Below are 18,228 nucleotides of genomic sequence, written 5' to 3' on the forward strand. Positions count from 1 at the left end.
AGACTTGGACTGATACTTGCTGAGCAGCGACAAAATTATGCTCCGGTACATCCACCAGGCAAACGTTGGGTCCTGCGGCCCGCTCTACCGAACTGTGATACCCCGCAAACCGTTTAAGTCATTCATAAGACATGCATGATTCCGCCAAGGCAGGCACAGCAATTGAAGCGAAACTTACGAAAAGTTGTCCCATTTTTTAAGCAGGAAAGGCTTGAGGCAGGATGTAATGAGGTACGCACGTAGCTGTATGGTATGGCCGAAGGCGAAGCCAGGAGATGGCCAAACAACAGGTTTAATGCGGTCGGTCGAAAGTAAGTACTCCTGGGAACGCGTTGCCTGTGACCGTTTTCGGTTCCTTTCCCCGTAGTCCACGCGACGAACAATATTTGCTAGTAGTGAGCAACTGTACTTCACGAAGTGGGTTGAAATGTCTCCTTTGCACAATCTGGACTCTAGGAAAAGCTGGGACTGTCTACCTGAGACGTTTGCGCGCTTTGGCTTTACGACATCACTCATTGCAAAAAAATGCCCCTTAGTTTGTTAGCAAAATTTTCATGGATGCGTGTAAGGCACTAGGGATACCGCTCAGACTAACTTCGCCGTAAAGTCCCCAAACAAATATCATAGAAACAGTCAACCGTAACCTGAAGCTGATGCCTGAAGCGCATACAGATCGGCACAAAGACTGGGAAGCAAAACTGGCGGAAATGATATTCCCTACCCGATGATAATCAACCAACTACGGGTTTTATACTTCGCCCCAACTTCAACTTTAGAAAAAGCTCGCATCTCCCCTGGGAAGTGGCCTTCTTGGCACAGATGCAGGAAGCATGCAGCACACAACTACGCACTTCGCAGAAAATCTCCGGAAGCGCTTCACGGAGAAAATGCTGGAAGCTGGAAAGAGCCTCGACGTCTCGAGACTGCAGCCAGAGTCTCGAACCGAAACCGAACCGAACCGAAAACCGGAACGGAACCGTTAATTTTAGCTGAACCGGAACTGAACCGAACCAAAATATTCGCCACCATCTTGGAACTGAACCGGAACTGAACCGGAAAAAAATATATCGGTAACCGGTTCAAAACGGTTCACGGTAAGTTTTTTTTTTACTATTATTACAAAATGAGTGTTTCAGAAGTAAAAATTGGCAGCTTTATTTTTATGTAGTGGTCAAATTGTCATGTACCGATTTGCAATGTATGAAAAAATGTGGATTTCCGAGGCGCTTTTGTATTGGCACTACGATTAATCATGTGTCACGTGGTCACCTGACGTCATGGTGTCAAAATATGCTGCCAAACAATGTCACGTCACGTGGCCATGTGACGTAGTCGCGTGACTCACCGCGTCAAGTCGGCTTAAATTGAGTACGTCGCTATAGTCTGTTTCAACTCAAGAAGGTAGGGCGAGCGAAAGGAAGGCCGGGGAGGAGGAAGCAGGCGGAACGCTGGAGAGAGATGGAGGTTTCCCCCTCTCTTCTCCAGCGTTCCGTCTGCTTGTTCCTCCGCGGCCTTCCTTTCTCTCGCGCTACCTTCTTGAGTTGCAACGGACTATAGATGCCTTAGCGTTGTTGACACTGTGAAGTCACGTGCCATCACTTTTCTCACCGCGAGTCACTTGACGTCGTGATGTACTCCATTCTCATGAGCCCGAGTCGAGTGCTCGGGTTCTTGGCAACCAGCATCGCCAAACATTCGTGTTCAATCAAAGATAAGAATAGCTGACTTTAACAGCGGCGGTATAGAATTAGCGTCAGATCACATCTCCGCTTGTTCTAATAGCGAGTTGAGGAGGGGAAAGCTATTTCTTTCTTTAATTTTTTCTGCGTCTGCCATTGAGCGGAGAGAAAAAATGAAAGTCGGCTTACAACCCCCTGTAACACCGAATTAGAGCGCAGCTCTGGAGGAGGAGGAGGGAAGGGTACTGAGGGGAAGGTATACCTCTCCTCAACGTGGCGTCACGTCACCCTCGTGACCTCACGGGGGTCACGTGACCTCACGGGGGTCATGTGACGTCACCGGGGTTACGTGACCTCACGGGGTCACGTGATGTCATCGTGATGACGTCACGCGTCCTATAATGTACCGCGCGGTTATGCCGACGGCGACGCCGCTCAAGCCGGAAACGGGCGCCTAAGAGCTGCGCTCTAAAACTAATTGGTGTTTGTGCAAACTATCAACGTAAGGGATTAGCTCTTAGTGGTATTCACTGAAAGTGCAAAAATTGTTGCATAAACCATTTTAGATGTACACATCATTGAGGCAGCCAAACCTGTTTTCGTTGTTCCTGAACTGTCCCATGAAAGTTGACCACAAAAATAGAAGCATTCAAAGAACTAAATATGGCTTATTAATCTGACGATAAATAAAACTACAAGTGTGTACGGCAGGGATATTTGAAAACAAGATTCTAGAGGCCTTAGGGGCAGCCGCTCAAATTCTCGCAGTTTTGTTGAAAGTTCACAGTTTTTGGGTGCAAAATAAGATAAATGGAGGGTTACTGTTATCAAATGGCACAAATATAATTGTCGAATTGGCACCCCCAAACGGAGGAGGGAGTCCCTCAGAAATAAAAAAAAAAGTATTCTCCGGAGGAGCATCGTCAATTGAAAAGAGGGGGGGTGGAGGGAGGAGTTTTACAAGCATACTAAATAGTAAAGGTTCCTCTGTTCCGCATCTTGGGCGCAGACCAGACAGCGTGATCCCGCAAAACTACTTCATTCGCAAAATCCCTCCTCCCAGAAAGCGCGTTTTCGTGGTGCCAGACGCTCGCGCTGTTCCTCACGACGCCGCACCAAGAAAGAATATTTTTTTTCCTGAATACATCAGTTGCACTGAGCGCGAACCTTCTGCAGTGTGCATTGTGCACCACGAAATTAGATTTTCGAAAAAAAAATAATAAAAAAAAAATTCTGACTTCTAGCATACAGTGCGATGATGTCAGGCGCAAACCATGTTAAACAGTTCAGTTTTCTGGTTAAATGTGATATTCTCAACACAATACTCGGTTTCCTTTTAAGTGTGAGCGTAGCAGAAGCTAAAAGAACGAGCTCCGGACTTTCAGCGTTCTTGCCAAGCACGCTCGCTCCTGCAGTGCAAGCACTGATCAGGACCACATTCTCGCGCATGTATCATCGGCTGCGTCTGGGCTAGAAGGGGCCCTGCAAAGAGTTTCTAGCTATTTTTTTCTTATTTGCATCGCGTTCGCTCAAATAGCAAGATACTCTAGCAACACATTAAACATAAAATGAAGAAAAAATGTCTGACGTATTTTTAACATAATAGGCGAAATGAGTTCAGAATTTGGAGCACATTTTCTTTGGTTGAGGACATACTTGGTCTGAACTAACAGAGAACCTAAATGACAAGAGCATGCAACAACCATGCGCGATCATCCTAAATCTTGGAAATTAACATCCAGTTATGAAGATCTGAACGCCCCACAAATGTACGGGTGTTCCAAGTAAAAATTTCAGTGAGAGTCACGTCCCTGAAGGGATTAGAAGTGGTCACTTGCGTCTAGTCAGCCAGTCCTTCCTCTAGAATTCTATGTCGTCATTATCTGATGCTCTAAACCAATGTCGTCACTGAACGCTCGTGTATGACACTCATAGGCACGCCTTTCGAAGCAGCATATGGTTTTCTTCGTCCCCTTGCAGTGCCCCTTTAAGCTAAAACGAAGTAGAGCAAAAGGGGATGACCAAATGGTAAAGTTGGGCAGTATGTATAGCAGTCTCGCGATATTAGGCAGCAGCCTAATAAAATGTTAGAGCGCGCATAACTGATAAAGCACGGAGTTGTAAAATGAGGCCCCATAACAAAAACGCGTAAAACCGAATATAACTTTAGCGTCCCGAGAATGTATTCTGCGAAGTTTTGAGCTCGCGCAATCCGATGTCCAAATGTGATTTAAATTATAAATATATTGTCTCTTCTTCGCAATATTTATGTGTAACTAGGAACATCAATGCGCGCATCTCTATTAGAGAAATACGGACCATAACCAAACAAGTCCTGAACAGTTAGGAGTACGACGTTTCAAAACGGATTCGGTATTTTTATCAGGGGAGCCTATTTGCACATGGAGTGCTGCAGCTTCTTTTCCATCTACGGTGTGTCGTTTCCTTCCTTCACTTTTAATGGGAAAGCATTAACTGTCCATGGATCGAACCGACGTCATCAGCTTCGAACCCGCGCCAAACGGAGCCTTCCCCCGTCCCAATGTCGCGTGTAGCAGAAATCTGATGGCTAGGCCCCTATTGGCTGGCGCGTCAAAAAGAAACAAGGCTCTCATTGGCTCTCGTGCGGCGTAGTTCCAAAAAATTACACCATCTTCCCGAGGGGAACCATGGGGTGATGCAGAGCATTAAGATCGTTATTAACGATGTTATTAACGGTGTTAGTAACGTTGTTGAACTTCACGGTCCCGAAACTCAGGTTCTGCTGCTCGATGTTCACGAACCAACGCGGCTTCCCGTTCTCGAAGGTCGGGCTCCGCCGCTCGCTTCGTACGTTTACGTTGAACTTCACGGTCCCGAACCTCAGGTTCTGCTGCTCGACGTTCTCGAACCGCCGCTGCTTCGCGTTGTCGTAGTTCAGCATCCGCCGCTCGACGTTGACGAATGGACGCCGCTTCTCGTTGCCGTAGTTCAGGGTCTGCCGCTCGCTGCAGGCGTTTGCACTCAGCGTCGCGTGCCCTTCGCTGCGCAGCTTTGTCTTAAGTGGACGTAGCGTTGCTGTTAGTTTGTGGGGTGTTGCTGACGCTTGCTTGCGCCAACCCACTAACTGACGGGACTGTTGCTTCCATCACACTTCATCGGAAGAACGGAGCGGTGAACTGAACGCGCGCAGCGCGCTACCGCTGCGTATATTCACACTTGAAGGAGAGGAGACTAGAGGAGGAGAGTTGCGCATGCGCGCGCGGTGTGAGTAGAAGCGAACGCACGCGAAGCGCACGCAGCTGGTAGAGAGAGAGAGAGCGGAGAGACTAACGCGCAGCTGTTGGAGAGAGGGAAGGAGGAGAGTTGCGCATGCGTAGTGTGAGTGCGGACTACGACGCCGCGGGACGTAGACCCGAGCAAGAGATGCACCGCATCTAAAAACGCCACCAGAGAATCCCTCTTCATGGTGGCGCAGCGCACGCAGCGGCCCGGCCGCCGATGAGAGGTGCGGCGGTGCGGGCCTGGCTGCACAGCCCGCTCGGGCAAACTCCGAAGAGGTTGCACGACCGAGCTCAACGGGGTGAGGCCACTCACGAAAGCGTGAGCTCGGTCGTCGGCCAACGAAACGGGGCCATCCACGCCACTACGCAGCAGACGAACTAAGGGAGCAAAAGAGCGGCATTCATGATTTCGTTTTCACGACTCATAAGAAGTGCTTACCTGTCCTCGGACTTCTTTGTTCTTCAAGTGCCCTAGTCCGTTGACATACGCCGATGGTTAAGTGGCTGTCGACCTATTGAGCCCGACCTATTGAAACGACGGGCTCCTAAATGTTTAGGACTTGGTTGGTGAAGGTCTGTATTTCTCAAAAGTTTGACCCAACCAGACGGATTTCCATCAAACGTGTTTACGTTTAAACCCTGCAACGCTATACATTTATTTTTGCAGTAAGGCGTCCTGTATTGGATTATTTAGAAGAGTAATATTTATTATCGCTTTTTCTGCACATTTCGTTTATTTGCCATTAGATCTATGATGTGAGCACAAAGTCCTCCTTGGCGTATCCCGCGACCCGGTGTTTTACACTGCCAAACAGCGAACAAAAAAGCGCGTTCCGCCGACTATACAGATAGCGTATTCTCGAGTATCATCCTCCCGTGTCGGTCTCAAGCGGTTATGTGAACTTCATACAGTAAAATTTATTGGTGACAATAAAAAAATATTTTATTGCTCTTTGAAGGCTTCACAACATAAATAAAGAGCCGATCCCTCTAAAGATACACATCATAATAAAATGCACCCCCAAATTATCTGATATATGCTCTGCAAATCTTTCCCGGAGTTTTTATCCTCAATAGGCACGTACATAAGTGATTTGGGAGAACCATAAACAAGTGTTTTATTTTGAAGCTGATTTAAATAACCTGCGTTCCTGACATATATTCAACTTCTCAAACATATAGAAGCCTATTGCTCATTTTATCTGATGAACAAGAATTGTGTGTGTCTGCGGGTTGGACGAAAACAAAGTACACAGTGGCGCTTGGCAGAACTATGACGATTGCGCTCGCAGACCGTCAGAAAGTGACCAATTAAGTGGCTGTAATGTCGAGCAGAGTATGAAATACTACTTTATTTTATTTAACAAAACTATTAAAAAAAATTGCAAGGGGATGTTTAAATGCAAATTAAATTGACCCCCATCTTGACAAGAACAAACCTCAAACGCCAAGCAATGTCGAAAATGTTCACTTCAGTACGCGCTATTTTAGGCCAGATCCGACCTGAGTACGAGGGTCACTTTTTTCTGCATGAATTTGCTTGCATCATTGCGCTGAGTGTAAAGAATATTGGTTAGGAAAACAATCGTTTTGATTGCCGCTCAGTGTTTTTATAAAAGGTAGACTGAAATGGTTTGTCCTAAAACTTTCCTGGCATTTTGAAAATATTATTGCTTTTAGCTCAGTTACGTCGTCGTCAATATATTGTAAACCGTAATTTGTAAACTAGATTTCGTGATATATAAGGCGAGAATGTTCTTATTTTAGGATTTTATGCACTGTAAATTCGACGTTTAATACTGCGACGCAAAGTTGTAGCGTTAACGGGTATTTTAGCGACCATTTAAATTGATAACCTATGGATTCAAATAAAATATATGCGACTGTGGTAAAAAATAAAAATAGATGTTGAGTCATATATGTTAATCTAGCTTTTCTTTTACTGCTGCATTTAAATTAAATAACGCAATTTTATTATTCTACGAATTATAGAGAGCTATATAAATACTCGTTTCGCTGTTGAATAAATGCCTATTGCCAAAAAACGCGGAAAATATCATCTCAATTTTGCGATTCAAACCGGTTCGAACCGTTATTTTTTGCTCCCTGGAACTGAACTGGAGCCGAACCGAAAACCGTGAACCCGAACCGGAATCGAACCGATAAAAAATTCGGTTCGACACCCTGACTGCAGCACGCAACCAGTACAGCAAGGGGAGGAACCTGCAGTTCAAGGTAGATCTGGTGCAGAGCGAACTCATCTATTGAGTGATGCTGCTAGAGACTTCACTGCCTCTTAGCAAAGAGATGCGAGCTTCTGTACCGTGTTAGCAAGATGCTCTCCAACCTGTCATATGAGTTGATGCATGGCGAATATGGTGACGTGTGCCAGTCCATTATATCACCGACCTAAAACTTTTTTATAAACGCGAGGAAGTAGACGTGTCGGAGGTTCCACATTGCAACAATCTTGACCACCTCTCGGAAGATTCTACACCGTCTCTGCCAAGACACAACCTGTGACGGCGGTGGAGACTACGAAAGGAGCGTGAATCCTAAGTGCACTATTTTCATGCCCATTTCGGTATTTTGTTTGGAGGGATGAAGAGAAAGTAGCCCCGCTCCCGTGTTACAGTTGGGCAGGCGTCGTTCTCGGGCACAGCCCCTTATTCTTGCCGCGCGTCGGCCTCAGTTTGCTTTTAATTTCTAGAGCATTAGGCCTGAGTCGTCGCGGCGGAGACGCAGCTCTCATAATCAGAACCACCACAGCCGCACCGGTACCGTCTGGAAGTACTCGGACCGGATTTCGGCCCATCTGCGGAGACCCTTGCTAGCCCAGAAGGAAGGCCACCCTGAGATTTCCTAAGACGTTTCCTGTTGTTTTTAGAATGGGGGAGATGTGTGGGCAACCTGGGGATCTAAAGCGTTGGACAAGTTGGGGCCCGCATGCCAAATCGTTCATAGTCATTTCCACCGCGAGGGGTCGAAGTGCATATTTAGGTATTTAGCGCACAAGGTAGAGAGAACAGAAAAGAAAAAAAGGGGCCACTCGAAATTTAGTTTACTGAGAGAAAAACAAAGAGAAAAAAAAGAGAGAATGATCTACCGTGAAAACGTGACTCTACCACTATTCCCGTGAACGATAGTGGCTCGTTCATCTAGGCTCGTGTGGGCCCTTCATTGTCTGCTGAAGGAATTATCTTTCCTTGTTTGATAGCGTCACGGATTCTACATTAATACAGTTCATATCCCCAAGAGGATGTGGAAGGCCTCCAGCAACTCGCGGGTCAATTTGTCGCCGTTCCTGCCCAAGATGCTTGTCTCGCCGAATAACTGTCTGCTTGTGCACTCCCTAGAGTGGATTGGAAGATGTCCGCCCACCGTAGCCTTAAAAGAGTAATCATGTTCACACAGTCGACCATTGAGAAATCTGCCCGTTTCTTTTATCTAGCTCTTGCCACACCAAAGCGGTATCTTACATACAACACCCGAATCGCATGGAAGAAATTATTTTGCATGCTTCTTGGCGCAATGTGCTTTGGGGTACCCTTAAGGCTCTGTTATACTCCGACATAACGCGTGCGCGCGTGCGAGCGCGTCAAAGCGACGTCACGTCGGCGAAAACCCGACGCTCTATTCGCCTCGAGATCGACCTAGAGGTGGCGCTACGGTCGGGCTATCATCATCATCAAAGCGGGGATAGGAGAACAGCCGCCCCATAGGCTCTCCATGGTCGCGCGCGAGACGGCGTAGATTCTTGCGTTTATTTTGTCGCATACTATGGGTGGGAAAACAATTCTAGCGGAAAAAGATGCAGTACTGTTCGGTGCTTCAGTGAAGATCGAATCCTCTTACCAGCGTGCGGCCCAAATTTATATAATCGCTTCTGTGGGTGCGTCGTCTGCTCTAGGCAGAAGTTGGAAAGCATGGATCACCACGACTGATGCCTGCCTCCGGCTGAACTGGAATATTTATGTTAAATATTTGTTTCTTTTAAAACGGATGTATCGGTTCATCAACGTGGGAATCAAAAAAAAAAAAAAAAAATACCGACCCAGTCAACATAATGCTGGTACTGTGGGCTGTGAAATCGCAGCTTCTATGCTTTTTTGACGTCTAGCTTTTGCAGTAATATAAATATTTAGAATGAAGGTAAGTTAGCGCTGTATTGGAAATTACCATGCTATTGAGTTCCTCTGCCCTTTTACTGTGCCATAGTGTGGGTAAATTTTTTGGAGTCTGAACAACTCTACGGCGTTTCGATGAAGAGTGAGTGTCTCTTCTAGTTAAAATCTGCAAACTGCACGGTTGGCAGGACAACTGAAACAAGTGAAACAAACTGTTCTAATATATCTGCCGTGACTGTAATAAACGAGTGTAACCGAGCAGCGCAGCAATGTTCCTGTTATTACATGCTTTTCTCGGTAGTGTGGGTTCACCCACTCCAATTTTCTTGGTGAGGGCCGCAGATGTGAAGAGCTTTATACTATAAATTTTTGGCTGAATAATCTTGTATTCAAGCACGGTAGACTTTGCAACCCAAACAAACGACGCGCACCACGACACAGACATCATCGGCCGCAGTGATACTCTTTTACTGATGAGGGCTCTTTTACTCTTTTACTGATGCTCTGATACTCTTTTACTGATATTTACACTTATACTTATACTGATACTTATACTGATGATAGCGACCTTCACGAGACTTTGCGATCTCCCTCCACCCTCACCTAACGTATATCGGGACTGGGCAGTTCATCGATTAACTTTCAGATTATTCAAGTAATGCTTTACTTGCAATTTTCTTGCCCTTTAATCGGAGTCTAGTACTGGAGAAAGTCAACAAGCAGTAAAATACACCGGCTTCAATATTTTTTACGTCTTTACTTCTTTTGTGACACAGGCTTGCACGGTAAATCACTTCAGCGTGCTTGTCATTTCACCGAGGGCGATTATACTGTTATACAACGTGAAGTTTAGAATGGGAATGCAATATGCCATTTGTGACGTAGTAAAACCAGTACAAAATATGTAGTTTTAACGTCTTTCACGCAATATGACCGGGAAAAAATCAACATACGGATTAATTGATTGATTAGTCTATTTTAAGGATAGCAATCAGTCGGGTTAATTTTCTAATCAAACCACAGACCCACTCAACATTAAATGCTTTATGAAAGCCACGGTTTGTGTGAGATAACAAAAATACGTGGGACCAGCGATTGTATAAAAAACAACACACTAAGATTATGGAAGCTTCCGACTTAATATTATTCGCTTTGCTGAATTTCTATGCATGGCAAACGATACAACACAACCTTCAGTAAAAAAAAACGGCAACAAAAACATAAAACATTTAATAAGAATGTCAAGCTCAGCCTGAAACGGGCTTGCGTCGTCAAGATCCAAGCTTCTGAGCGTGCGCTCGTAGCAGACGACGCACGGCGGTATCCCCGCTTTCGCGCGTTTCCAATTTCGGCCGCATGGTGGCGGCACGGTTCGATCTCGAGGCGAATACTCCGGCGTCGTGGCGTAACCGACGCGACCGGCGGCGTTCGACGCAGCCTGACCGCCTCGACGCCAAAATGGAGCATGCCGTATCCCGCGCCGGACGCGCCGGCCCCGCCGGACCAGGATGCATCACGCGCTGGCTCCCGGTAGCCCTCGCGGCAACGTTACTAAAACACTCAGCTGGGAAACTCGCCGTCGAAACCTAGGCCGCTGGCGTCCACCCAGACCGAGCTAAATGCGACAACAGCGCCACTCTTTTTCGTTTGTCTGTACTATGGTCACCTCGAGCTTTATGAAAGCCTCTTTTTGCGTAAAAACAAACGGAAAAGACTCTTTTTGTATGAAATTTATTGGAGTTTAGTACCAAATGATGGGCGCGTGACGTTTTTATCATCTCTAGTTCGCAAGGTTTTGCGGAACAATTAATCTTGTTTTTATACAACCATGCCTCAGCCGGCCTTTCAGGTAGCGCGTCCAGACCTAGGTGCATTTTAACTTCCGATGTTAAACGTGGCGCGTTCGCCGGGGAGACAGGGGTGGCGCCCCTGTAGCCTCTACCGCTATATCTGTTCTAAAGCCAGAATAGAAGTCACGTGCAGATCCTCGAGTGGCCGCTGCGGGAGAAATGGTGGCGCTGAGTTCGTCATTAGCTCGGTGCTCGGAGACAGATTGGGGCCACTTTTTCAAAGCTGTCTCTATGGGAGTTTCCCAACTGAGTGTTTTAGTAACGTTGCTCGCGGCGAATACGAGCAATAGCAGACGACGGGAGCACCACTCCGTGCGGCGTCATGTTTGAAGAATCGGACGTCTCGGTCGTCGAGCAGCTGATCGAGGAAATTCGTCCTCACCCATGTGTCTACGACTCGAGGAAGCTTGAGTACCGTAGACTGTGCGCTTGTCAAAGGTGTGCCGTATGTACATTGACCGCCTACGCTTGCGGCGCAAGTGGTGCGCCAACAGTGCAAGCGCGAGTTTTCGTCGTGCAAGGTACTGTTCGTCCACGCCATCGCTCGAACTTGGCGCTCAAGAAGCGCGAGAATTTTCGTCTGCTATTCGAAACGAAAATGAACCGGAAGTGGCGCACTCTCGCAGGAAACGAGCCCTCGTAGTCAGACTCTGCGCATGCGCCGCGCCGGCGACCCACCGACGCGCGCCGCGGGAGCCGCCAGGGCCGCCGGAGTATAGAGAGGTCGAATTTTTGACGCGCGCGGCGTGACTGACGTGACGTAGCCGACTTCGGCCAGCGTTCGCTTGCGCGCGCGTTACGTCGGAGTATAACAGAGCCTTTAGCGTGCGCATTCATTTCAGGGCAACTTTCACTCTTTCGTGTGGTGGTGAAAAAACTGCTTTGACTCCATAGCTGCTTGCAACGTTTTCTTACATTGTGGGACATCCTATGCAGGTACGGTATTACCACTGACCTTGTTTTCACGAGATTGGTCTGATTCGTCTGGAAGCTTTTTGTTTTGTTCACCAGAGCGTTTGCAACATCAGCCAATAGGGCTGACGAATAGACGACTTCTGTTAACCTCTCGGCTTGCCAACTGAAGCTGGCTGCCATATAATGAATGCAGGACCTTTGTAATGCAGAGCCATTAGAACTATGCCCCCCCCCCCCCCCCCCCCCCCCCTGATGTATTGTGAGTGGGCCGGACCATAGTCTAGGAAACCTTCCTTGGATCGTGGGCCATACGACCAACAAGCTTGGGTGACACCCAATTAGAGGGAAAGGTCCAGGACCCGAGTACCCTTTCTTTGAGTACCTCGAAGGTGGACCGAAGCCCCCCTCCGTTCAGAGCAAAGGTCGCCATAATACCTGCCACATGTATGACCATATGTTCGCCATCTTCAAGAATTACCAGAAAGTCATCAACATAGAGCGCGACCATGTTCAATTTTTTGCTTTCAAACGCACTTTCTATGGCGCAGTCCACTGGCCCCATGTGGATATCACTAATAACTGGTGCGATGCAGGTACCGATACATGCTCATGACTTCTGCAGTAGCACCAATCCCGCCACCCAACTATCAGAGACATCAGGTAGGAATGTAAGAGCTCCATAAAGCTCTCGATGGGTACCCCGCTGGAACTTCGGAATGCGAGCTCTGCATTGGCTTCTGTACATATTATCACCGGCGTCAGTAGCTGGTCATAGGGCAAGAAATAAAATAGTTTCTCCTCATCAATACTGCGTGCAGTTGAGAATTGATCCCACTTTTGAGTGGCAAGAGCTACATAGACGAAGCGAGCAGATGCCTCAATGATTGACTCCGTGAGAATGATTACTCCTCTTGACGGCTACACTGGGGGGACATCTTCCACTTCATTGTATGGAGTGCACACGCACACCATCATTCGGTAAGACAAACATATTGGGGAGGAACATCGACAAATGTACCCGCGAAGTGCTGGTGGCCTTCCACGTTTTCTATGAGGACAGGAACTGTATAAGTGTAAAATCCGTGACGCTGTCCACGAGGAAAGAGAATTACTTCAACAGACAACAAAGGGCCCACACGAACCTAGATGAACGAGCCACTATCATTCACGGCGTTGGTCGTAGGTGCGGGTGTCCGCGGTGGATCATTCTGTCGTCTTCTTTTTCTATCGTTTCTTCTCAAGTAAACATAGTGTTGTAAGTGGGGCTATTTTCTGTCCTGTTCTTTTTCTGTCTACTTTGTGCGCTAAATACCTCAATCTGTTAGACTGCCAACTAGCCCAAATGTCAACTTTACTACGGTCCAAGCGCATTGGCCACGCGAGTGGCGGTCCGCTGCTGACGAAGGGCCGTCGCAACGTATGCGCGAGACTCTTTGGATCGAGGCGCTGGAGATAGCGGTCAATAAACTTCTGCGTGTCGTTAAACCAGGATAGTAGAAAGGGAACTCCTACAAACTGACTTGGACATTCCGTCAAATTAAATAAAGATGCAATAACACTTGATTGGGTTCATGTGATCGGACATTCTCATGTTGCTCACTCCGTAAGAGGGCACTGTAGAAGGGAGGAAAGCAGAGCCATGTATTGGGAGAGTTTGGCCACTAGGCGAAAGAAAGGCTGCCGCCAGCGCCGAATATTCCCCCCGCGCTTAGAGCGTAAACTAAATTTGTGACACAGCGTCGATCAATCAGGAGACCGCGACTTCACAATATTGCAAACGACATTCAAAGTGTGAAATAGAAGCGTTCAATCTCGGCCTCTTTGCTCCATCTCACAAATGCCAGCAGTGAAGACAAAGGCACAGACGCGTGAGCCTAGCTCAGCAAAACGCTTTTGTTTGTACGAGAACTCGTGTACAGGAGGCACTTTCCAAAACCACACGCTCGTGCCCATGCCCTTGTCTGCACTGCTGATGTTGGCGTGTTAGAACAGCGTCCTGAGACTGGCTGACGGGAAAGAGTGCAAAGGGTGGGGCGCGCGAGCGTCTTGAGACGCGGAGTCCCGCTCAGCTCGTACGCTGGCTTTGGCAGTGCTTTCCTTCCCGGTCTCAGCTGAGACGCTGTTTTTAGAAAGTCGGCCCTGGTTTGGAGCGCACGTTCGTTTACTCTACAATTGAATATTGGCGTGACTAAAACCTCACACGCACAAAGTGTTCAGTCACCGAGAGCTAAACGTTTTCACTCTAGCGACGCTACAACGGCTCAAATTAGGCGTGTCACATATTTAGAGCACACGACGGCAGCTAGGGGCGGTTTCGCGGCCTGTGGTTGGCCCCGAGATGCTCGCCTATTCAAACCAATGTATGGCCAAACTCTCTCAATAAACGGCTCTGGAGGAAAGAAGAGGAGATCAGAAGTGTCAGCAGGGTCACGTGACTTGAGGTGTATAGCTCACGTAAAAAATGGTCACATGGGTGAGTTTTCCATCTAAATTTAGCAGGTAAACTAAAGTGTCCTATAGGTCGTTGCGTCAATTGTATTTATTTTTTTTATATAAATTTAGCAGGAAATATCCAGACGTCTATATTTCTGGCATTAGAGGCTTCCGCAAAAAGTCATTCATGTATCGCCCCTAGATAGGTCAGGTAATTCACGTTATCGCCCCTAGATAGGTCAGATCGGCAATCATAGCCTTTGGTTTTCACGTGTCAGTTTTGCAAGAAGCGTCATAATTGCGTGGTTTATGCCACGTGTTGTCTTTCAAGAAGGTGAATATTCAGGCACATCTTCACCACAGAAGGACGATTGACAAGTAAACATGTTTTGCTTTAGATGTGAGTCCATCAATATGTGCACTTGATTGTTTTGTGACGTAGTACTCAGAGAGTCAATAACTCATCTCACTAACCTTTTACACGTTCGTTAACGTCTGAACCATTTTTTTCGGCGAGCTTCAACCTGTTGGAAATTGAAGTAAATTAAAGGGTTATGACCAAAAATTTCTAAACGCCCTGTATATACAAAGTCAATTATCATATTTCAAGAATACAATTGAATTAAATAATACTGCATAACTTACTCACTGCAATGGATTTTCACAGTGGCTGCATGGCGCAATTTTGACCAATATCTTAATTATGGTTTATTAAGCTTGGCTAACCAAAATTTGTACTCTTGGTTCTGAGGAAAGCCGACCTCTCTTATCTTCATGACACAAAACAATTTGTATTTTTGCGGTATTTCTTTTCAACACATAAAATATATTTTATTCTGACACACAAACAAATTGCCACCCAGACGATTGCAAAATTAGTCAAATTGTGATCTGAATACAGCCGAATAGGAGCGGACTAACTAGGTTGGCAAGATCTTATTGGTAATTAAATCAGTGGATGAATTTTAGAGTTTATATTAAAGGAATGTAATAAGTAGGGTTCACTTTTTTTGGTGAATGCAGATAACACCGAATCACGAAAATCAGTCACCGAGAGAGTTTCGAAAAAATAAGTCAAAGAAAAACAAGTGAGATGTCATTGATTAAGAAAGAACCCAGGTTTATGGGAAGGAAACATTTATCTACAGTTTCATTGTGTGTAAACCCGGAACAGGGCTACACTAAACTCAACCCCTGGGCTTCTTGTTTCTTGGGGAAGAACCCAGAACATTGAGCCTAGTAATAGGAAATCGTCTTAAATGCGAGCGCGTGGGGCTCTAAGGAGGTTTATTTAAACGACGAGATCCAGTATGATAATAGGTATTAACAAAATCTGGAGCGTTAGTAATAATTCTTCCAGGAGCGTCGTGCCGAGACAAGCCGTTAGACACAAGGTTGGAACGGGTCGCTTTGATTTTACGCGAGCCGGGTGTTGCTGCGCCCTCGTGCTTAACTACTGAAAGTGCTCGGCGTGTTAGGCCAATGGTTAGTTTTGATGCGGAATGACGAAAATACTTCGCCCTTTATTTTTTTCTTGTGTCGCTCTTAGCTGGTACAATATGGGTTCCGCGAGACCAGGTAAAACAAAAAGAAACGAAAACCAAAGGAACATAACATTACCATGATAGCTTGCAAGGAGGTCAGTTCCAACCTTGCTTTCAGTGCGAAAAAAACCTACCCCCCCCCCCCCCTTCCTTATCTTCTTTTGGCAGTATACGACCCTGAACGGCGCTCTTTAGAGCTAGTTCATAGTTAGGACTCCTGTGCCCACTTTACGTAACTCCGGGCAGTGTGAGGTGCAATATTTAATTTGGCCTTCTGTTGGGGGTGCGATTTCCACAAACTCAGATTTTTTTTCTTCTCGATATCAATGAAATATTGGGACTTGTAACTAAAGTTTGTCATCAATATTTTATCTGGACAATACCTTCATTCAAAATTCTACAGGTACAATACATATTAAATACAGGCTGTAGTGCTGATATTTATAGCAAGAGAACTTCGCTCACGACTGAGTCCATGGTTAAATCGGTCGATGAATGTTTTTTTTTTATGAGTCATCCTAATATATACATGGGGACGGCGCGGCACCATAAACGATTATCAGGACAAATGCAGGTTTTGTCTATTTTCAAAAATATTTTAACGTCTAAAATCGCAAGTTCGCAGGTTTACGAGGAAGCGCTGCTTCTTTAATTCATTTAACGTTTCAAAGTATAACACTCGTTACAGAACTTGCCAACCGGCCAACAGCATCCAGTTTAGAACGTATGGAGCGTGTATAGTTAACCACAAGCAAGTGCAATAAATGATTAATCATCAAAACACTTTTCATGCGTTCGAACTGGCTGTGTTCTCCAGCAATACAACTAGTTATATCTCCCCCGCCAGCAAAAAAACAAAAACAAAAAAAACATGTATATATATATATATATATATATATATATATATATATATATATATATATATATATATATATATATATATATATATATATAAAGAGAGAGAGAAAGATGCAGGATGACGGTAGAAAACAAACCAGAAGGATTTTATTCGACGTTTCGACCTGGGGCAGGTCTTCGTCATTCCTGACGAAGACCTGCCTCTGGTTAAAATTATCCTGGTTTGGAGGCCGAAGGCGTAGAACACAGAGATGCAGGGTGACGGTAGAAAACAAACCAGAAGCATTTTATTCGACGTTTCGACCTGAGGCAGGTCTTTGTCATTCCTGACGAAGACCTGCCTCTGGTAGAAACGTCGAATAAAACCCTCCTGGTTTGTTTTCTACCGTCACCCTGCATCTCTGTGTTCTACGCCTTCGGCCTCCAAGCCAACATGCCTATATATATAGGAAGGTAAACGTACCTCGAAGCTTTTTGTGGAGTTTTATTACATATAGGACGACGTTTCGGCCTGAGCCAGACCTTTTTCGAGACTGGTACATGAGATGTCAGATTGACGCTCCTTGACTACGTCACGTGGTATTCCAAACATCTGGTTTCTCTCAAGAGTGGACGGTACCCCTGACGCAGGCGACCCCCCCCCCCCCCTCCCCCCGCGTAAACCTGACCCTGGTGAAAAAACTCGCACAATATCGGAAAATCTAACTGAAGCAAAGCGGTGGGGGAGGGAGGAGGAGGGGCAGCCACAAGAACAGCAGGCGCCAAACTCTCGCCGGGAGGAAATAAAAAAAAAAAAAAAAAGCTTTTGAGAAAAATGCCTTGAGCGGTATCCGAGCGGCGTACCAGCCGCCCCCTCTGTCCGTGAAAAAACACACATATACATATCCCTTTTTCACGTTATGAATTTCAAGACAGGGAAGACGAGGGGAGGTTCTGGACTTCCTCGCCGAAAGAGAGAAAATAAACAAAAAAGAAAACGGTTGCAGCTTCTAAAGAAAACTTTTCCCAAGCGGTGTACGAGCGGTGCACGAGCCGCCTCCTCAGAGCGTAAAAAAAACAACACACACACACATACATATCCCTTTTTTTTTTCACATAATAAACTTCAAGACGGGAAAGACGAGGGGAGGTTGTGGACTTTTAAATCGATATGACTGCTCAAGATGTGTGAACTGCGTGCATGGACGTCGTTATTCCAGGGTGTTCATTGATCTCAGCTTTAATAGTGTTGAACTTGTAAATTAAATATGACTCCCTCTGCTCGCGATCCCGGTTAGTTTTAAAACCAGATTGTAGAAATGTCACCTCAAGCTTATCGAATGAGTGTCCGGAAATACTCATGTGTGTTGAGAGGGGGATACTTGGGCAGTATCTTACATGAGACCTATGATTATTGAATCTTCAGCGGATCCGCATCGGGGAGCAAGCTCTTCAGACGACTTCCCGTCGGTCTGCAGTCAGTCGCCCGTCTCAGCGCATCAACGGGACTCCGGCCTCGCCGGCGACCGCCCGGCAACTGCGACGCTTCCACGGTCGAGTGATGTGCCCGTGTATCACGG

At 46.3% G+C, this 18,228-nt stretch overlaps 1 protein-coding gene across 1 annotated transcript in view; it reads right to left on the bottom strand.

The window, feature by feature from the left end:
- The window catches only part of LOC121837561 (venom metalloproteinase antarease-like TtrivMP_A), a 140,515-nt gene that overhangs the window by 38,985 nt on the left and 83,302 nt on the right, over positions 1-18,228 (bottom strand). The window contains exon 9 of the mRNA XM_042293184.1: positions 14,742-14,791. Coding sequence (XP_042149118.1) covers positions 14,742-14,791 — 50 coding nt within the window. The remainder of the gene's footprint in view (positions 1-14,741; positions 14,792-18,228) is intronic.

Source organism: Ixodes scapularis, unplaced genomic scaffold, assembly GCF_016920785.2.
Source record: "Ixodes scapularis isolate PalLabHiFi unplaced genomic scaffold, ASM1692078v2 PGA_scaffold4__175_contigs__length_147842914, whole genome shotgun sequence".
NCBI classification, from domain to species: domain Eukaryota; kingdom Metazoa; phylum Arthropoda; class Arachnida; order Ixodida; family Ixodidae; genus Ixodes; species Ixodes scapularis.